This window comes from Cryptomeria japonica, chromosome 4, assembly GCF_030272615.1.
Source record: "Cryptomeria japonica chromosome 4, Sugi_1.0, whole genome shotgun sequence".
Classification (NCBI taxonomy): domain Eukaryota; kingdom Viridiplantae; phylum Streptophyta; class Pinopsida; order Cupressales; family Cupressaceae; genus Cryptomeria; species Cryptomeria japonica.
In genome coordinates, this window is record NC_081408.1 from 378085451 (window position 1) to 378106295 (window position 20845).

Here is a 20845-nt window from a genome sequence, read left to right on the forward strand (position 1 = left end):
TTAGGACCGGAGGTTTTCTTGTGCTGATTGATCGACGAATTATTCATTCTCTGCAACTTGACTCAGCTCTTTTCTACAGTAGATGTCTACAAGGGATTTTTGAATCATGGGTTTGAGTTTCTACGACCTAAGGTTTATTGTTTGTGATTTCTCTGCAAGATGAGCTCCTAGGGTTTGCAAAAAGATTTTAGCAATTTTTTGGACATAATCATGGATTTCATAGAACCACCAAGGGTTTCTGCAAGGGCTCTCTTTTCTGTAACAAATCATGGGTGATTTTTCACATTTAGGGTTTTGGCTTCTAGCTACAATGTCAAGGGTTTTTTCTTAGACTTAGCTTAGTTTTTCTACCTATTGGTGTACCTGCAAGCTAGACTAGGGTTTGCAGAGATGTTTTCCATGAATTGTTTAAAGAAATCATGGGTCCTTCCTCACCTCTGTTGCACACAACAAGATTTTTTGTTTCTATCGGACTAGTTTTTGCATTTCTTGCTTTAAAATCATGGGTATTCATTTTTTGCATGATTTTTCCACACAAAAATCATGGTTTAATTCTCTGTTGGAGAGTTTTCTGATTTTTTTCCACAAAAAATCATTAAGGGTGTTGCTATTTTTTGGGTTTTTACCGTTTCTCCACAAAAATAAAGGTTTTTACCGTTTTTTCACAAAATGAAGGTTTTTGCCAATTGTTCCACCAAATCGTGGTGCTCTTTTTAACCATTTTTGGATAAAATCGTGGTTTCTTGCAGCATGTTTTGGGTTGCAAAAGCATGTTCTTTCAGAACAGTGAAGTTATTGAGAAGTTGATCTTGATTTTTGGATAGAGGGAGGGATAGCTTCACTACCCAACATCATGTTGGAGGGATAGTTTTTGTTTCTTGGTCATTTTAAGAAGTTCTGCAGAAAGGGAGGATCTCACCAGCAAGCTCATGTCGCAGAGCATTCAGAGGAGAAGGGGCAGCCTTCTATGCATTCATGGCCAAATGACCTGCAGATTATGTAACATCTTCTGTAGGGTAGTTAGTAGAATAACCATTAAGGGAGGTCATTAAAATAATATTGTAACATTGATATAATGGTCATCTTAGTCATTTTGTTAGTATTTAGAAACTTACTTTTATGTCTTTCGTCTTTAGTTAGTTTTAGGAAAATTCTTTTCTATCTTTCATATTTCTATTCTCGATCATTTCCGTTATGGAAAGATCCTCTTGTATTCTCTATTTAAGGAGCTTTTGTCTCCTTTGTAAATATCAAACTATCAATTATTATTTCATTTAACGGCTTTTTTAGAAGCTTATGTCTCCCACGTAATTTGATCAAGTGAAAGCCACTTTTTAGTGGAAACACCGTGGGAGACAGCACCATTGACATAATCAGATTTCATGAGGGCTCCAAAGTAGAGTGAAAAGTTGTCATTAGATAGGTTTTAATCCAAGCTCACAGCAGCAAATGAATTAGACCCAATTTCTTCATACTTATTTCAAATACAATATTTTCCTATAATTTTTTGGCATAGGAAGCAACTTTTAAAAGTGAGAGTTCTATTGAAATCAAAAAGATATGATTATATTTGATTGACTCACTTCTCTGCTACATCTACATCAACCTTTTTACAACGAGGAATACCAAATTAGACTTGTAACTTAAAAAGTGTTAGGCCCCTGAAGGTTTGCTTGTCGACAATGTGAGAACAACTAGTTAGAGAACATGGACTTCAGGCTCCATATCCTCCTATTTATTGAAAACTATGTTGAGTAACAGTTAGAAAGGATCTTCTGCCTCCTGTTCGGTGTGTCTCAAGGCCATATTTGCTATAGTCTGGCATGCTTAAAGGAAACATCAAACACAACTGCTATAATAGCGCTATGATCCATATTTTTTGGCTGATAGAGCATTATTATGTTAACTTTCTTTACGATGCTTCCAGGTTCCATCTGAATAAATTAATTTAAATTCAAATAACAAGAATTGAATTGCCACATTATTTATTAAAAAATTTGAAAATTTTACCGAAGACTTTTCCATAGTGTAATGTCATTCTGCATGTACCTTTGTATTCTTTTGCTGCAACTGTAAAACCCATTAGATTGTTGGAGGAAACCAGATTAGCATGGGTAGAAGTAGATTTTCCCAAAGACTTTCTATTCAGCACAGGTTCCTCGGCATACCAGGTTGTATATTTGGCCAAAATTTTAGTTAAGCTTATGCATAGTGTCAGAAGATTACAGTCAATAACTATTCATGCATGTGATTAACTGTGGATGGAAGCACCAGCAATATTTCCATGGATTAATACGACTTCTACAAGTTTAGCTTGGCACAAATTCTATTCTGACATTCACTTTCAGCACTAACATTTTAACTTTACTTTTTCAAGTGCTAATGAAAATTTGTGGTCCCTGTATGTAAAGGATGTCCAGCATCTGAAATACATTGGAATAAACATTTCTATTTCATTGCTTTTCTATTTCTTGCTCATGCACATATTTCCTAGTAAAACATATGATGGGCAAACAAACTCAACCTCCAATCTTAAAAATACTTCAGAGTGAGAGCTCATCTGGTGCTAGTAATCAGTAAGCCTGACTTGAGGATGAACAGGAATGAACTGCTGGCTGCAACTGACAATTTCAATAGAAATAATTTGAATGGCAAGGGTGGATTTAGAATGATGGACAAGGGAATTCTTCCAAATGGCAAGGTTGTTGCATGAAAAGGATGATAATAGTTGAGGAAACACCATCACAGAAGAATTTTTTTGCAGAGTAGAAGAGTCTGGGTAAGCTGAGGCACAGGATACTGCTGAAAATTCTTGGGTGTTTGAGTGATTCCCAAGAGATGGCTCCAAACTTGAAGTTAATGCCAAATGGTAGCTTAGAGAATTTGTTGCATGGGGAAGCCAGGTATCCCTTGGAAAGGAAGCAGAGGTTAAATATAGCTATTGGAGTGGCCCAATGGCTAACCTATTTACACCATGATTCAAGGACCAGGTTCACTTTGATTTGAAGCCATGCAATGATCTTTTGTACAAGAACTTTAAACCCCACATGGCAGATTTTGGAGTGGTAAATACTAAAGACATTCATACTATGGCAGAGAGTTCATGTGGGCACTTCTTTGACCATCAGCTATACAGCACCTCATAAGCGATTTTGTTCTTCAGTTTTCTCTTTTTTTCGGTTGGTATGTACTATACTTTCAGAAACAGTCTCTCTCTAGCTTGTGGTTGCTATTAATGCCATGTATCTTATTTACAAGTCATTTATTAGAGTAGACTAAGTTGTCCGTTCTGGTATGGGTTGGGTATGGGTATGAAGTTCAAGTAGGCTAGTACGACAAAAAACCATTTCTTGGGTTTAGTATGGCCGAGTATGGCTGGATTATATATATTAAAAAGAAATTAAATTATAAAATATAAAAACAGTAATACTTATAATTGTCAATAAACAGAATTTTCATATACCTCATATTTTGCAAAAAAGAAAAGACTCACAAATTCATAATTCAGTTACTTGTCAAATGTCTATAGACAATGAAAATTACAATCAATATTCAATAATCTTCATATTGCTCTTCTTCATGACCATCAAAGTCAACATTTGGTTCAATTTCATTTGAACCATAATGAGTTACAATGCCACTTCCACTAGCCTTTTCATACATAGAAGTTGCCTCATCTAAAGAAATTATTGGCAAGTTGTGTGGCAACAACATCTAAGTCAACACACTCAAAAGTTAGATCCCAATTCCTCATCACCCCTTTATTGCAATCAAGTTTCTAATGGCACAAGAGATCCCAATAACTAGTGGGGCTTTGGGAGCGGAAACTCCAATCGAGTTGAGGCGCATCAACCCTATGGGGTTTGGGTGAGGTTGAGGAGCAGAACCCTCACCATCAAGCCCAAATTAATGCCTTTGAAACCACACAAACCTTCATGGCGCACACCATTTTCACAGTTTTATCACTTAAGGGACACAATAAGATGCCCTCTATGAAATGGCAATGGTGCTGTCTTGACAGAAAAGAAGGGGGGCTTGGTCTTAAAGACCTTAAACTGCAAGGTATGGCGCTGGCAGTTAAGTGGATTGTTAAAGCCTTGGATGGGCAAGAACCCTAGATGATCCTGATAAGGAACAACATTAGTCTCTTTGTTCCCAAGAAAGCAAACTCATGGAAATTACTTCCTCTGAATGATCTACTGGCTGCAAACTTCCCTATAACCTCTACTGGTTCCAATGTATTTAAAGCTACTTGGAATGCCTGGGAGCACATTAGAAGTCTCATTATCCATAATAAGGTCATTGTTCATGGTAGTAGTATATGTGGGGAAAGATCCATATGGTGGAATCTCCTCCATAAGGACAAACCTCTGACTCTCTTACAAGGATGTTCTGCCAAGAATTGGCATCTTAAGGGCATTAAATGTTTTAAAGATATCATCAGTAATGGGCAGCTTAAAACTTGGGTGGCTTTAAGCCATGAGTTTGACATTCCTCCCTCCAATTGGAGGACCTACTCTGTCCTTAGAGATGCTTGTAACCAGTTGTACCTCCCCAAGAATTGCTCCTGGGACAGTGAGAGATTCAAAGCTTTCAATTGGTGTGATGGCTCTCCCATGCTTAAGATTAATGGAAAGAAGATTTACAAATCTTTATGTTGTAATATAGATTTAATCAATTTTCTTAATCAGATCTGGAATTTGAATTATTCTAACAAACAGTGGCAGGACATTTGGTGTAGGATTTGGTACAGTAATTTGGAGCCTAAGGCTTGCTTTGCAGAGACTTCCTTACAAAAGCACTCATCAAGAGTATGATCTATGCAGCATTTGCAGGAAACCAGACAGGCAAACACTATTAAACACATCTTTTTTGAATGCCTCATTGCCAAGGAACCTTGAAACATTTTCTACTCCGATCTGTATGGTTGGAACAGCAGTTCCAACGGTCCTGAGATTGTTTTTGGGTTTGTGCAAGGATTAAATAAGCGTTATAATATTTTTTGGTTAATGCTCACTAATGAAATCTTTTGGCCAATCTGGATTGCTAGGAACGAGGATAAGTTCCAGGGAAGTAGAAGGGTGTTTACTGAATCTTTTAGGAGACTCATATTCCATAATGTTGCTTTGTAGGTTACAAGCACAATGACAATGTCAAGATGCAAGGTTGACAAAACTATGAAGGATGGCACAACCAGAGTCTACTCATCAGAAAACCTATTTGGACACACTTGGGCACACATAAATGAAGAATGCAAACCATTTGTGAATGGCCTCTAGGATTTTATGAGGGAATACAATGAAAGCAAATAGAATGAGGGGAAAAACAGAGATGTTAGATTCCACATGAACCTAGGAAGTTGCTCAAGTATGGAGGCGGTAAACGCCATTGATGGTACAGGAACTTCCAGCGATAGCAGAATATTCTAGACTGTTAGTCAAATGTTATATGCCTATTCTCCATAATTTTTTGATCTTATGTCACTAATAAGCCCTACGTGGCTGCTATAGTCAATTGTGTGGGATCTGCATTGTGAATTATTATAATGTGAACTGTTTGAAGGTGTGCATCCTTCATCCCCTTGGTTGTTCAGTGCCACCCTCAGGGATTCGCAACATGGCTTAACCACCTCTTGTGGCTTGTAACTTTGTTTATCTCTGGTGTTTGTATTGGGGCATTAACAGGTCAATCTTTTGGCACAACGGAAAACCTTGACTAACAAATGGTATTAGAGCCAGGTCACGGGTTCGAATCCCTTGGTCGTGCTGGGGGGGGGGGGGTGATTAATGGAAGGTGTGCGCCCTTCATCCCCTTGGTTGTTCAGCACTGCCCTCAGGGATTTGTGGCATGGCTTAACTGCGTGGTTTGTTTATCTTTGGTGTTTGTATCAGGCATTAATAGGTCAATCTTTTGGTGCAATGGTAAACCTTGGCTAATAGTATCTCTCTAGCAGTTTATTTGTAATGTTTTCGTTCTATCTTTAATATAAAAAAATGGTTTTTATTTTTATTTTTTTTAAGTCTTTCAGTGGCCCTTCAATCCCCATGGTTCCCCAGGACCTACAAGGAACCCATTGTGCCTAAACCAGACCTTGCGCAAACCCAAGCTACTCCCATCGTGGGACTGATATCTAAATTAGTTCGGTATAGGACTAGGACTGGGGGAGGCATACCTAACAACATAGATTTAAGTAGCATAACTGATTTCTTTCAACTTTAATAGTAGACTTTTAATAGTGTATTTTTTGGGTATGTCATGAATAATCCATTAAAAAGCAGGTAGAAAAGGTGTTTTTGAGATTAGTGTCAATCTAAAAGTTGGATTTGGAGTGAAAATTCTCCAATCATGATGACAATTACCGCAATTTTCTGGTAAAAAAACAGTAGCCTATTAGACAGGAATTCATTGTTTTTTCATTGTCCATGACTTAAAAACTGTCAATCTTCACATTCTTAGAATAGCAAAGTCTGTAGAGTATCTTTGTTGTATTCTTAAGTTCCTTGTTTTTTAATTATTGCGGTTTTCTTATTGTAGATTGAAGATCAAAGTATAAAATAATACTCAGGAGAGGAGCAAGGAATTTTACAAATATATCAAAAATAAAGAAATATAAAAAATAACATAATTAACAATAAATAGAACTTAAATAATTTTACAAACAAAATCAGCCCCTTATGTGCATCATGTATGCATGTATGTATGAATTAACATAATTCTTGTATGGATGAACCCAAAATGAATTCAACCCCAAAAAAACATTTACCAAATCCATATCCATAAACCCGAACCAAGATTCAAACCAGAACCAGCAACATACATATGTACATATTCTAATTTACTATGTATTCATAACACATTATAAATACTATATATACATATATATATATATTGCCAGATCCATAAACCTGAACCAAAATCGAAACCATAACCAGCAACATACAAGATAAATATATATTCAATGGTGTAATCCAATAGGTACAAAACTAGAATCTAAATTCTCTGGAATCAATCAGAATAATAATACATAGAATATATATATTCAAAGGAGTTGTGTTAAAATGACAAGGCCATAGGATTCTCAAGATGGAGATCCAAATTTAAATTTCCATAATAACATTTAAAGGTGTAATCCAACAAGGTGATTTTTAGACTTCCATTGTAGCATATGAGCTGATTATTTGTTGATTATGTTGAAAAAAGTGGATGTTGAGTTAGGGAGCAGGTTTTCCTTGTGGCTTCCATTGATATTGGCTGGGCCAAAACTCCCATCTCACCAATCAAATATAAATATAGATGCCAATAGCCCTGTTCACTTCAGGGGGAAAAAAACTATTTGGTGAACCCATACCCCACCCTATATCTAAACAGTCAACTTGGTGTGAAACAACAAGCTTCAAGTAAATAAACATCATAAACTTATAAAACATAGATGACTAGATAGCATAGAGAACCCTCAACTAAAATTTTTAGTTAAGAAACTAGCACATCTTCTCAGACTCTGAATAGCATTTGGGAAAAAACAGCCATGTAAGAATTGATAAATAATACAACCATGTCAAATGATTTCTTTTAAAAATTCTGAACATTGGATGAACGAGATATCAAAAAGAAGCATACTTTGAGAAGCAATGCATTGCATGTGCATTCCTCTATTGCCTTTGAAACCCTTTTAGGATTTGTCACTAATAGGTCATCCCCAACAACCTGCAAATCGCACCATAACCTTAAAGCATGCAAAACATAACATACAAAACCTTAGAGCTGCTCAACTGTGAAGAAATAAATTAGCACTACTAACTGAAAGCACAACCTGACAAACTCCGCAAGCAGTTAAAATCTTTGTGTTTTCCCAGTCATCCTGATCAAACGGGTCTTCAATAGAGACAACTGGGTAGTCTATTACATCAAACACAGATACGATGTTCAGGATCATTCAATATAATGGGGTAGCTTTGACAAGAATGAAACACTTGAGATATAAATAAGAAAAATAAAATTTGTCCCCTTTTTATAGAATCATAGATTTTTATCATATTTTTCATACTTCATCCATATTTATTGTGACTTATGCTCTTAAGCATACCAAATTCAAAATGTGCAATCATTCCTACCTTTTAGTTTTCGTCCAACAGATCTATTCATTTTTGTCATATGTCAAATAATTCTTCCCACCTCCCCTTCCCGGGAAAAGAAAAAAAAAGCTAAATCAACTACAAAAAAAAATTGAGCACATTCCCTTAATATTTGTGCAAACATCCTATAATTAGCCCGTAAAGGAAATCCAACCAAAAATTTGTTGAACAGTAGATAAATCTGACATACACAAAAGCTCCTAAATGGCAGGTAAATATGGTCTGTACAGAAAGGCTCCTAAATATTAGGTAAATAAGGTCTGTACCAAAGAGCTCCTAAATAGTTGTCAAACTTGATCACCTTTACCCCAAACTAGATTACCTCATACAAATTGAGCTTTTAAGATTTCTTATTTGTTTAACTTTTAAGCAATACTAAGTTTAAAGGAAACAAGAACAGAGATAAAAATTAAAAAAAATTAAAAAATTGGGGCACATGCAAGCTATGGACAGTTATGAAGACATGTATATTTCAAGAATTTCTCTATGTTGTTTTTGGAAGATTATGTTTCTTGGTCAAAGAATTTCATTTCAAGGAAATGTTTCCTGCACTGAAAATTCAAATTCTTGAACAGTACTACTTCAATCTTTAGCATATTACATTTGGAATAGAAAAACGAATGACTGAATTCATTACCTGAACAAAGCTGCTTGTACATCTCAATCATCGCCTCTCCCATTTTGATATCTCTCACAGAAATTTCTGGACTTTTGAAGTCTAGATCATATTCTTTATCTGCTAAAATGAAACAAAATAAGAATGTGGTGTTTTATTGCTTTGTCAAATATTCGGTTATTTGTACCAAACAGAAACATTATGTTTACACAGTCCATTGTAAATAAATTGGAATGCTTCTAGAAAAAAAACTGCGAGATGATTCAAAAAATATCTTTTCCAAAAGCATTCCAATTTATTTGTACTATAATCTGACACAAAGAAAAGTGCATTATTTTTCTGTAAAAATTGAACTTTTCTTTCTGTAAAAGGGATGAACAACAAATAAAAGCTTAGATAAGATTGATTGATAGAAAATATTAGAATGCCCATTCAATTTACAAACAAGTAATTCAACCCCAATGCAGGATTTTAAGGCTTCCTTTCCGTTGCCCAAGCTGCAGATATTCTGAATACAAGAGCAAAAGACCTTTACTAAAGGTGACATGGATCTGCATTGGGAAACCTGAGAATACTGTTCCTGAGACACCAACCAGTCTGGATAATAAGATTATTAAAAGAAATGACACCATATGTCAAAATTGAATATATAAGCCTTTTTATTTTTTAATGATAATTTCTTTGTTCTGATTTCTCCATTCAGTTGGTACCAACTACAAAGAACATGTAAATGTAGTTTAGCGTCCAGTATGATGGCAGCATCATTTTTGTATTAACAGTTCCATTTTTTTGCTTCTTCTTGGTTCCTACTAAATGAGGAAGTGCCCTATTGTCCAAGTAAATGGAGTTCTCCTGGACTTGCAAATTGCAATCCAGTATTGTCTTTGATATCCAGAAACTCCCCATGTGAGGATTCCTGATAACTCAGAAGTTTTAAAATGGTAATAGTATCCTCAGCTTTTTATGGACGTACACAGGTTATTGAAATGGCTTTCAATTGATAGCAAACTTTGGATTAGGTTTTATCATCAGTTTTACTGGAGGCTACCTGGTCATACAATCAATTTGATTGCAAGGTTTTACTCCTACTTGACTGATGAACATGAGCAGCGACATCAAATCTTATTTTTGAATTCTCCTTTTCAAATTGTGAAAGATTTCCTATTATTCATTTATCCAATATTGAGACTTTGAAAAGCCTTGTTTGGATATTACAGAGTGACAAGCAAGATTTATATTGTGTGACATTTTTTAACCTTATGTTCCAGACCCCAGTTCACATCCTAAGGATACAGCAACTATTTGGGTTTCAAAGATGATGCAAAAGTGCCACTGCCATCCTTGCAGGAATGTCTGTGCATGATTTTGGTAGTTTCAAATATTGATGATGTAAAAATAAGAGCAATTGCTTGAAGTTCTACCTCTAGAACATCAACATACATGACCTGCAATCAGAGAAGGCTGATGAAAGCAGAATAACATTATTTCAAGAAGCATAAACTTACAGTAATGCAGACAAACAGAAAAGTAAAAGGTTTTGTATTGTAAATTTCAGAAGTTCCATATCTGAGAAAGGTAGGAATCAACCCAGGAAGATAAAAAGTATAGTTCAATTCATATCCATTTATGGAGGAAGGTGGAAAGTCAATCTCTAGATTAGCAGGTGTATTGTTCTACTTCTAATCGCTGTAACCCTGGTACAGCATGTAAAAATTCATCCTTTCAGTCTTCGCAAATAAAGAGACTGTAAAATCCCATTCAGTTAAATATTTTCTTCTGCCTAAAATAAATTATTTCAAATTTTAGGAGTTGGACATGCAATGATTCAAGGTTTCAACTTTTGGAAACTATGGTAATTGTCTTCCACTTAGGGTATAGCATATTGGCAGTATAGAGGTTTCAAGATTCCACCAAAGTTGTGTAGTCCACTGTAGCCTTTTGAAAATTTCTTGTGAATGCTGGTTTCAATCAAATGAGATCCTAATTGTGTTGTTGTAAATTTGGAATTACTAATATAATACAAACCCATATCCATAAAAATTAAAATTGAAATTAAAACAATAAACTGTTATAGTGCCAGTATATCCACAGTTTTGATTTCTAAAAAATTTTCATTGGTTTATATTTAGTTAAGAAGATTTGACCTGAATAAAATTCACTTGCAGCAACATCCATCCCTATTTTAACTTTTCCTGTATATCCCGCTCTCTCAATGGCATGCATGATGAGATCCAAACCTTCTGTGGCACTGTGTGAATCAAAACAAATTACACTAAAATATCCTGTAAGTTTTATAAAAGAACTTGTGACAAAATGAATAAAGCTTTTCAATCCATCCATGTAGTATATCACAAATGTTCTCCCCCTATGCAGACATATGTTAACATACAAACAACTCAAATCCGTCCTTGTAGTATATCTATGGTACCAACCAGCACTTGCAAGGGATAGATAACAAATATTTGAGCACCAGTACATATTATTTCCAAATGAAATGGCAGCGACCTCTTGCCTGGAAATGTTTGGAGCAAAGCCACCCTCATCGCCAACATTACAAGCATCTATTCCATATTTTTCTTTTATTACTGCCTGAAGCAAAAAAGATAAAATGTCAAACAGTAAATTTGGCTTGGATCAAAAAAAATAATCACAGAAACAAAAAAAAACACTACTCCACATAAATCTGAATAGATATCAAGTTTAAAAGCCCAGTTTCAGTCAGCAATTTCAAATTACAGAAAATGTGCCAGAAAAGAATATTGTTCATTATGAGTAGAAAATAGAAAATTAATCCAATAACTATCTCAGAGACAACAAATGGAATTTGAAAGGATCTTAGCTATAAAAGCTAAACCTGGAGACTTGATAAAAACAATTTCTCCTGTTAGGTAGTTAAAATTTATGTCAATACAAAAAGATTATCTATATGCACATAGCTGATAAGAATGCACCATGTAATTTCTGAGATTACTAAGGCAGAAAAAGATATTTGTAAAAGTTATTGCTGTAAAATTTAAATATGTTCCCACACATACTTCATATACAAACACATTGCCAATAACTTTATAAGGCATCCTACATCAGTATTTCTTCAGTGCACTAAATTGTCAGTTCACTATTCAGTAAATTAAGCTACAAAAGCTTGTTGCCACAAAGATTTCAGCACAATTTAAGTTGCCTTTGTTCAGCTTCAACCTCACTGCATCATTTACATTATTATATAATACACACCATACAACCAGCAAATGCATAGTGATTTATTCCCATGTGGAAGATCAGTTTCTTACCATACCTTGACGAGACAACAACTGCAGTTATACACTTCTGCAACTACTACTTATGTAGCATTAAGAATTGAAAAAACAATTTCTTTTATCACATCCCAGCTTGTAATAGTTCTAATTTCAGGATGTTGAAACCTGTCAGCGGCAGCACCAGGTAACATTTAAACAAAAAGGTGGACAGATGCATCTTCATGTTGGACAACAAGAACTCCACATGTAATGATAAAGGCATTGGTATGTTCATCATGATTTTGTGAGTCATCTCCTGCAAATTTTGGGTAATTTTCCCGGAATGTTGTCCTAAGGCCATGAGGGCAATATTATTACTCCAGAGAACAGGAGCATTTTGTAAAAAGTATGCCAGAAAGGACAAGAGCTTCACTAGTACATGAATCGTCTTGCTTTTTATATGGCTGGTATGAGCAACCAATTTTCAGGAAACTGTTATTTTTTCTGGGGTTGCTTTGAAATCAAACTGTTCTTGAAAGTAAAGAAATGGTCAAATGTTCCACTGGGGCAACAGACCATGTAAACCTTCTTTTAGCCAGTTTGAATCAATAACTATTGTTGACTTATTAAACCACAGGAATTTGAGGTTATGCAAGTCTTTGAGATATTAAATTGTCAGCAACAGCAATATGTAACCCAAAATCGTACCTTCCTCTTCATTCAGCACAAAGGCACCAATTTGAGCCTGGTCAACGCTTCTCCTCTTCTCCAAAATACACCTTCATATATGACTGGTAAAATCTTCCTATTTGGTTTCATAAAAATTCAGCCCTAGTTAAAATACAGGAGCATGCCCAGATAAGATCATTGGCTACTTCAAGAAAATTTAAAAGGCTTTCAATATTGTTCCATGGTTTTAAACAAAAGCTGCTAGAATATACTTTTGTCATAGGACATCATTAATATGCAACAGCATGGCAGAAAATGCCCTTCTTCTATAATGAGGAGAAGCTCCATACTTATTCAATTTCATATAAAAACAATGAGTATTTACAAAAGATATAAATGTATGCCATTCATTTGGGCCTTTATATCAAATGTTTCATGTAACTTTAAATAGACACAAAGTTCTGTTTCACAAGCAAACGAAAGATCAAAGGCAGTGAATGGGGTATTCAAAGCATCTTAGCATTTTATAACATATAGAAAGAAGAAAAATGTTCTATTAATGTCAATGCAAAAACTTATTAATCTAACAAATTATCACTTGTCTACTCAAAAACCTTTGCCACAACCAACTTGTTAACCACCACTTTATTCATCTTTTTTAGATCAAGCGACCAGTTGCTCCAAATTTCACTCCTGGTTTCAGATTTCTCATTTAGATTATATACTGTTTCAAGATCGTCAACCAATTTTCAGAACACCCTCATATATTCATCAATATGAGACTAAATCGTGGGCCACAATTAATCACATTGCAATAGGCTAAATTTGTAATCAGGCAACCAGCACAACATGAGATCTATGTAATATCACACATTCAAAGGAACTCCTGGAATAAGCTACTTGTTACAAACTAAGAACAGTGCTAATAATATGCTGACAAAATTATAAAAATGTTAAGCCATATAGAAAGTATCTAACACCCCCCTTAACGACCAAATCAAATACAATCCAAATGTTCTAATCATTAATTTGATTATATAATCTTGTGTAAACTATGGCATTCAAAGAATATGGGGCCCAAAGAGTTTGATTAAGCCCATACATTGTAATGTCCCCTTTTAGGATTACCCTATAATTTACCCACAATAAGCAGAAACGTTATTGCTTGTTGATTAATAACATATCTGATCCTGATTGCTGTTCTGAAGTTGCATGACGTTCTTCAATGCTCTGACTTGTATATTCTAATCGCTGTTTCTGCTGCTGTTTGCTTGTTTTATCACCCCAGTTGGGAATCACATAATTGCTGCTATTAATATATATATTGTTTGCTGTTGCTGCTGTCTGTTAACTTGCTTCCCATAGGATCTATCTCTGCTTATGTCTGCTACAACATTTCTTTTTCCCTTTTCCTCTCCCCCTCAAACTCTGATACCATTTGTAATGTACCCTTTTAGGATTACCCTATAATTTACCCACAATATGCAGAAATGTTATTGCTTGTTGATTACTAACAGATCTGATCCTGATTACTGTTCTGAAGTTGCATGATGTTCTTTGATGCTCTGACTTGTATATTATAATAGCTGTTTCTGTTGATGTTTACCTGTTTTATCACCGCAGTTCAGAATCACATAATCAATGCTATTAATATATTTATTGTTTTCTGTTGTTTCTGCCTGTTAACTTGCTGCCCTTAGGATCTATCTCTGCTTATTTTTGCTACAATATTTATTTTTCCCTTTTTCCCCTCCCCCTCAAACTCTCATCCTATTCTTATATATCTCTTCTCATGCCTTTTCACCCAAAGAAGGTGACTTATCACAAGGGTTCGGCACTTTCAATTAAACACACACTGGGTTGGCCTTATTTAAAACATAGTTAATTAATATTAATCAAAGACGCACTGCTATAGGTAGGCCTTATTTAAAACATAGTTAATTAATATTAATCAAGGACGCACTGCTATAGGTAGGGTCGGCCCTCATTCTAATGTTAATTTAACTTAGTTTTTAATTAATTCCATTTGAATCCCCTTTGGAAATTTGTCGCCCTTAGACTTTCTTTGCCAACCCTTATTGAATCATTGTCTTGCTTGTCCTTAGAAAATAAATAATCGCTGCTAATTTTATTTCTATCTTTCGGGGTATGGCAGTCCGCCCTTCCCAAAATTGCTCATCCTCAAGCAAAGACAGTTTTAACTGAATCCTTTCAATGTGAGGATCCTTAGACTAACCCTTAGATCTTCCTTGTGATATAATTAGCTTCTGCTCTGCAACTTTGATACTATCCCAAGGCATATATCTCTATCTTTAATTCAATGCGAGTTATCTTGACCAATGATTGGAAATTTGTTAGGTTTGTAATCTTAAGACAAGTTTTATCTCATCAATTGTAATTGTAAGAAATGTTTTGGTTGGTCCTATGGATATCTCTTCGAGACAAAGCAAGGGCAAACTTCCCATATATTGAGAAGAGGATTTGAAGCATGACACACATCTATGACCGCAAATGCAATGTTCTTTCATAAATAAATTCACCTCTATTGGTTTACTCTTGTTATTCTCATATTCTAGATCAACCAAAAATACAAATATCATGATGATAGGAATATGTTTACAGTAATCATAGATATTCATGGAGCAGACATGCTGATAAGTGAAAACACATCAGGTATGAATCAAACATGGAGCATACACATGAATATATGCAGACACAAAGCAAACACACAAATACACGTATTGTTAGCTTCCTTCTTATTGACTAGAATGCATCCATTCATTTATTTTTACCTTGCAGGCTGGCAGATCAAAGAAGAAAGAAAGTAGTATTCAGATCTACAAAAGGCAAGTGCATCAAAGGGTTTGTTGGGAGCTAGGAAAGGGGCCTAACCTCGCCTTACTACTCCCATGAGCCGAGAAGGGGACCTAACCCTAACTTGCCACTTATAATCCACTTAGAACCAGAAAGAGGGCCTAACTCTACTCCCATGAGCCGAGAAGGGGGCCTATCCCCACCTTGCTGCTCATCAGCCACTTAGAGCCAAAAAGAGGACCTAACCCCACCTTGCTGCTCCCATGAACCGGGAAGGGGGCCTATCCCCACCTTGCTGCTCATAAGCCATTTAGAGCCAAGAAGAGGGCCTAACCCCGCCTTGCCACTTATAGTCCACTTAGAGTCAAAAAGAGGGCCTAACCCCACCTTGTCACTTATAATCCACTTATAATCCATTTAGAGCCAAAAAGGGGTCCCGACCCCGCCTTGCGAGTTATAATCTACTTAGCATCAAAAAGAGGGCCTAACCCCACCTTTCGGCTCCCATGGAGGTCCTAAAATCGTTGACCATTTGTTCACTCATTTTGGATTTACCCTAGAATTTGCCCTAGTATTCAATCACAGTAGGGTTTGGTGGAGGAAGCATGATAGATCTGCTCGAAGCTATCCCCGCACTAACCCCAAGAGCGAACACCCACCCTCTTGGTCCTAGTGGAAGGACATTGGACATCCACTCAGGGTGGTCTACCTAGTGAGGTGTTTGTTTCTACTTTCCCTATTTATGCTACATCCCTTCAAGTCAATAGTCAATCCTCGTAGAGATTGGAGAGGAAATCGTAAAAGGGGGCCCCATAATCTACCTATCTAAGCCCAAGAGCGGACACTCACCCATTTGGCCCCAATTGCAAGCACTTTGGACATCCACTCGGGGAGGTCTACCTAGATGGCGATGTTATAATTGCTCCCCTTCCTTACAGCTCCTTCCCTCCCCACAATATTAATTATTAAAGCTATTATCTGTTCGATATAGTGAATCTAGATCTGATTTGTTACAGGTCTGATCCCAGTTCACCTTTGCTGCTCACAATGTCTTTCCTTTATCTGCATTGGCATTCTTTGTAATGATCACTGCAGCTGCTTCAATATTCCTTGATCGCTTATATATAAGGAGTCAATCTGCTCTTGTGAGTGCTTATGCTGATTGATCACCTTTCCATGATAATTTCTGCTCATATGGTCTGCAATAATTTCAATTTGCCGATAATATCTGCTCATAAGGTCTGAAACAATCTGCTCATAGGTCTGAAACAACCTACTCATAGGTCTGCTCAAGTCTGCCTTGAATAGGAATGATATTCAACAAATTGCTTCATTTCTCTTACCAAGGGCCTTGAGCCCTTTGGCTAGTTTGCATCAACTATCCTATGTCTCATAGGCTAGCAGGAACAGTGCTCTGATACCATTTGTAATGTCCCCTTTTAGGATTACCCTATAATTTACCCACAATAAGCAGAGACTTTATTGCTTGTAGATTAATAACTGATCTGATCCTGATTGCTGTTCTGAAGTTACATAATGTTCTTCAATGCTCTGACTTGTATATTCTAATCACTGTTTCTGCTGTTGTTTACCTGTTCTATCACCGCAGTTGGGAATCACATAATCGCAACTATTAATATATTTATCGTTTAATGTTTCTGTTGTCTGTTAACTTGCTGTCCTTGCGATCTATCTCTGCTTATGTCTGCTACAATATTTCTTTTTCCCTTTTTCCTCTCCCCCTCAAACTCTCATCCTATTCTTCTTATATATCTCCTCCCATGCCTTTTCACCCAAAGAAGGAGACTTATCACAAGGGGTCGGCACTTTCAATTAAACACACATTGGGTTAGCCTTAAATTAAAGCATAGTTAATTTAATATTAAATCCCCTCAAGGTCAAGGAGGCACTCCTCTAGGTAGGGTCAGCCCCTATTCTAATGTTAATTTAACTTAGTTTTTAATTAATTCCATTTGAATCCCCTTTGGAAAGTCACTGCCCTTAGGGTTTCTAAGCCGACTCTTATTGAATCGGTGTCCTGCTCATCCTTAGAAAATAAATAATCGCTGCTTATTTTATTTCTATCTTGGGTCGGCCTATTTGTTCCTAATTCAGGGCATGACATACATGAACTTAATAAATGTGCAATCATGCTGCCAATGCAGCAAGAAATGTGAAATGGCTCTATGGATGCCATTCCATCTTACTGGAGTGCATCGATAACCAGCCATTGCAATCACTGAGTAAACTAGAAAGTGATGACAAATGCTGGGCTCACTTAGTTGTCATTTTCAAACACATTTGTTGATCTTTCTTGATTATTGAGTTAGCTAATCTAAATTAACTAGTTGTTATTCCAAGACTAAGCAACAGTAGTTGCCGTGATATATCATATAAGGACTTGATTGGTTCAATCACTTGAATATCCAATACATGGCACTCCCCAATCATTAAGCATCCTGAGATTTCTACTGCAATCTGTAGACATATAAAAATGACCATATTCCTAAATGAATATTTTATATTCATTTCTCTATTTAATTAAACCTAATTTAATTGAATCACCCACATTCTTCTATTTAAATTAAGTAAATTACTCAATTTATTTAAATTAAATTCACTAGACTTTTTTTTACCATTTAATGAATAAATCATTTTATTCAATTAAATCCCTTCTATCCACTTTTAATTAAATTCAAATTTAATTAAATAGTTTATCCTAAATTGAATAAATCTAATTTATTTGATTTCCCCAATTGCAACCAAATTAAATGAAATTCATTTTATTCAATTAAAATCCTATTATCCCTCCATCCACTTGCAAAATCCTACATCTCCCACTTGCTTCCTAAACCCTATTCCTAACCCCCCTTCTAGACTCTTCTAATCACTTCTAAATTAACCTAACCCATCTTCTAAACTTTGTCACATCCCTAAACAAAGGGAAGTCACTTCTCAAACCTTCAAAGTCTTCAATAACCATTAAAGGCTCCAAGTCTCCAACAACTTTCTCTTACAAACCATTAATGGTTAACTCAACCCCCTTGCATGATTAGAGACTTTCTCTAAACTCAACCTCCACGTAACCCAAGGGTCTCATCAAGCATTCATTGCTTTGACCATGGTTATCCCTTGATTATTTGCACAAGGGTTTATCCTTTGATAAAAGCTTAATCCAATGGGTAATCTTAACTTAAGCTTGACCCTTACCCCCTAAGATAACCATGAGGTCTTCTCAGGCATTTAATGTCTCCAACCCCTTTTCTCAACCAGTCTTATGTTGACATTTGTCACCATTTCATTGGTGCCAATTGCAAACATGGATTCCCAACTTTCAAACTTGGCCCTTGATTTAACCTTTCAATCCTGGCCATCCATTGCACTGTTTTTGCTATAAATAGAGCTCTCATTCCTCCATTTAATCATCCAAGTCTTTAGTATCATACTTATGCTCAAATACATTCAAGCTTTCACATTTCATATATGCTCATCATTTAGCCTCTCTTTTAAAAAGGAATTAATCTAAATATGCTAATTTAGAGTATGTTCCTTATCATATAGCTTAAATCATTGAACTAATATAATACGCTAGGATAGTTTGTTTACTAACCTTGTCATCTTATAGTTAGTTTATTGCATTTTTAGAATCATGCATAGCTTAGGATGCATCTCATATTAAAATCAACAAAAGCATCCCTCGTTCTTGCATTTGCCATCCCTAAACCATTTTACTCAGTGATCTGAGAGCAAAAACATTGGTTTGAGGGACCGTGCAAGATAGAGAACCATGGAACCATCCTTGGGAAGCTGAGTTATGCTTCATAACTCCATAGCTTGCACCAAGAAGTCCTGTGGGTGTGTGAACAAGGCTCCATAGAGCTCCGTTTTTCGCATTTTGAGTTCTATCGACCCGCTTTTCCCGCATACACAATCCATTTTTATGATGGCTTATCTGCATGCCCCTACCTCCTAGTCAAGCCTTGAAGTCCTTTGACTATCTTAGGACATCTACTGCACCCCATTCTAATGGTTTCCTATATCGTGCCCTACCATCTAATCCAACCTTAATGTTTTTGAAGTATCTCCAAACATCTACTACACATCATCATGGTGGCCTATGTATATTCTCCTTATAGCTCCTCCAACCTTGAACGTTTGTAGATACACCTTTAATAGCCGCTCTACCTTGGATGGAACAAATTGTCCACAATGGTTCTATAGTAGCAAACATCGTTTGGGGAAAAAATCAGCAAACCAAAAGTATAAGATTTCTTGAAAAAATCGGCAAAAAATCGGATTTAAGAAAAAACATAAAATATTGTAGAAAAAGAGACAAAAACTATTTTAAAAAAAACTTAAGGGCATTTCCATAGCATAGAGATATAAAGAGCAAATAAAATAGAGTTTAACCCATGAATTGTAGAAAATATTTTTTTGTCGTTTATATTTATATTGCTGATTACATAGGCAAATATTCAGTTAACTTTTTAAGAGGGCAGTCACCAAATACACCAAATAGATGTATAAGTCTCAGATCAAATATTAGCTATGTCTCTGAAGTTACTAAGATCAAAAGTTAACAAACAAATAGTTAAAGTGGAAGCCATTTTGAAGTGATCCAAGAATTTCATTGTGATTGAGGCAAGGAGTTTTGTAATGTTAATTCAATATTTTAGAAAGCTTATCAAATCATATTCCACAATTGCAATGCTTTTTATTGTAGCAACAAAAATCGTTAGGGGAAAAAATGGGCAAACCAAAAGTACAAGATTTTTTGAAAAAGGAGGTTAAAAATTGGATTTTAAAAAATCGTAAATATTGTAGAAAAATAGACACAAACTACTTTTTAAAAACTTAAGGGCATCTCCATAGCATAGAGATATATAGAGTAAATAAAATAGAGTTTAACCCATGATTGTAGAAAATAGATTTTTGTTGTTTATATTCATTTTGCTGATTACATAGGCAAAAACTTTTTAAAAGGGCATTCGCCAAATACACCAAATAATTGTCTAAGTTTGAGATCAATGATTAGCTAAGTCTATGAAGTAGTTGAGATCAAAATTTAACAAACAGAGATCCAGCTATTGTTAAGAATTTAATAAAAGTGGAAGCCATTTTGAAGTGATTCAAGACTTTCATTGTGATTGAGGCAAGGAGTTTTCTAGGGGTAGTTCAATATTTGAGAAAGCTTACCAAATTATATTCCACAGTTGTAATGCTTTATATTCCTTGATGGCAATTGGTAATTCTTTTTTATTGGGTATAATTCAACAAAAGGCATTTGTTTAGCTGAAGTAAAAGATTAGCAAGCCACTAGTTTTGGCAAAACCTAGCTTGCAACTACTATTTTAGGTAGAGACAAATTTTAATGATTGTGT

At 35.5% G+C, this 20845-nt stretch overlaps 1 protein-coding gene across 2 annotated transcripts in view; it reads right to left on the bottom strand.

Moving 5' to 3' along the window:
- The window catches only part of LOC131047537 (cytosolic enolase 3), a 169993-nt gene that overhangs the window by 43629 nt on the left and 105519 nt on the right, over positions 1-20845 (bottom strand). For both annotated transcript variants that reach the window (XR_009106198.2, XM_057981395.2), the window contains exons 7-11: positions 11261-11337; positions 10893-10996; positions 8770-8868; positions 7811-7896; positions 7618-7704 (exon numbers count right to left, since the gene is read on the bottom strand). Coding sequence is in view for 1 of the 2 variants with exons in the window: in XM_057981395.2 (XP_057837378.2) it covers positions 7618-7704; positions 7811-7896; positions 8770-8868; positions 10893-10996; positions 11261-11337 (453 nt within the window). In the remaining variant the exon portion in view is untranslated. The remainder of the gene's footprint in view (positions 1-7617; positions 7705-7810; positions 7897-8769; positions 8869-10892; positions 10997-11260; positions 11338-20845) is intronic.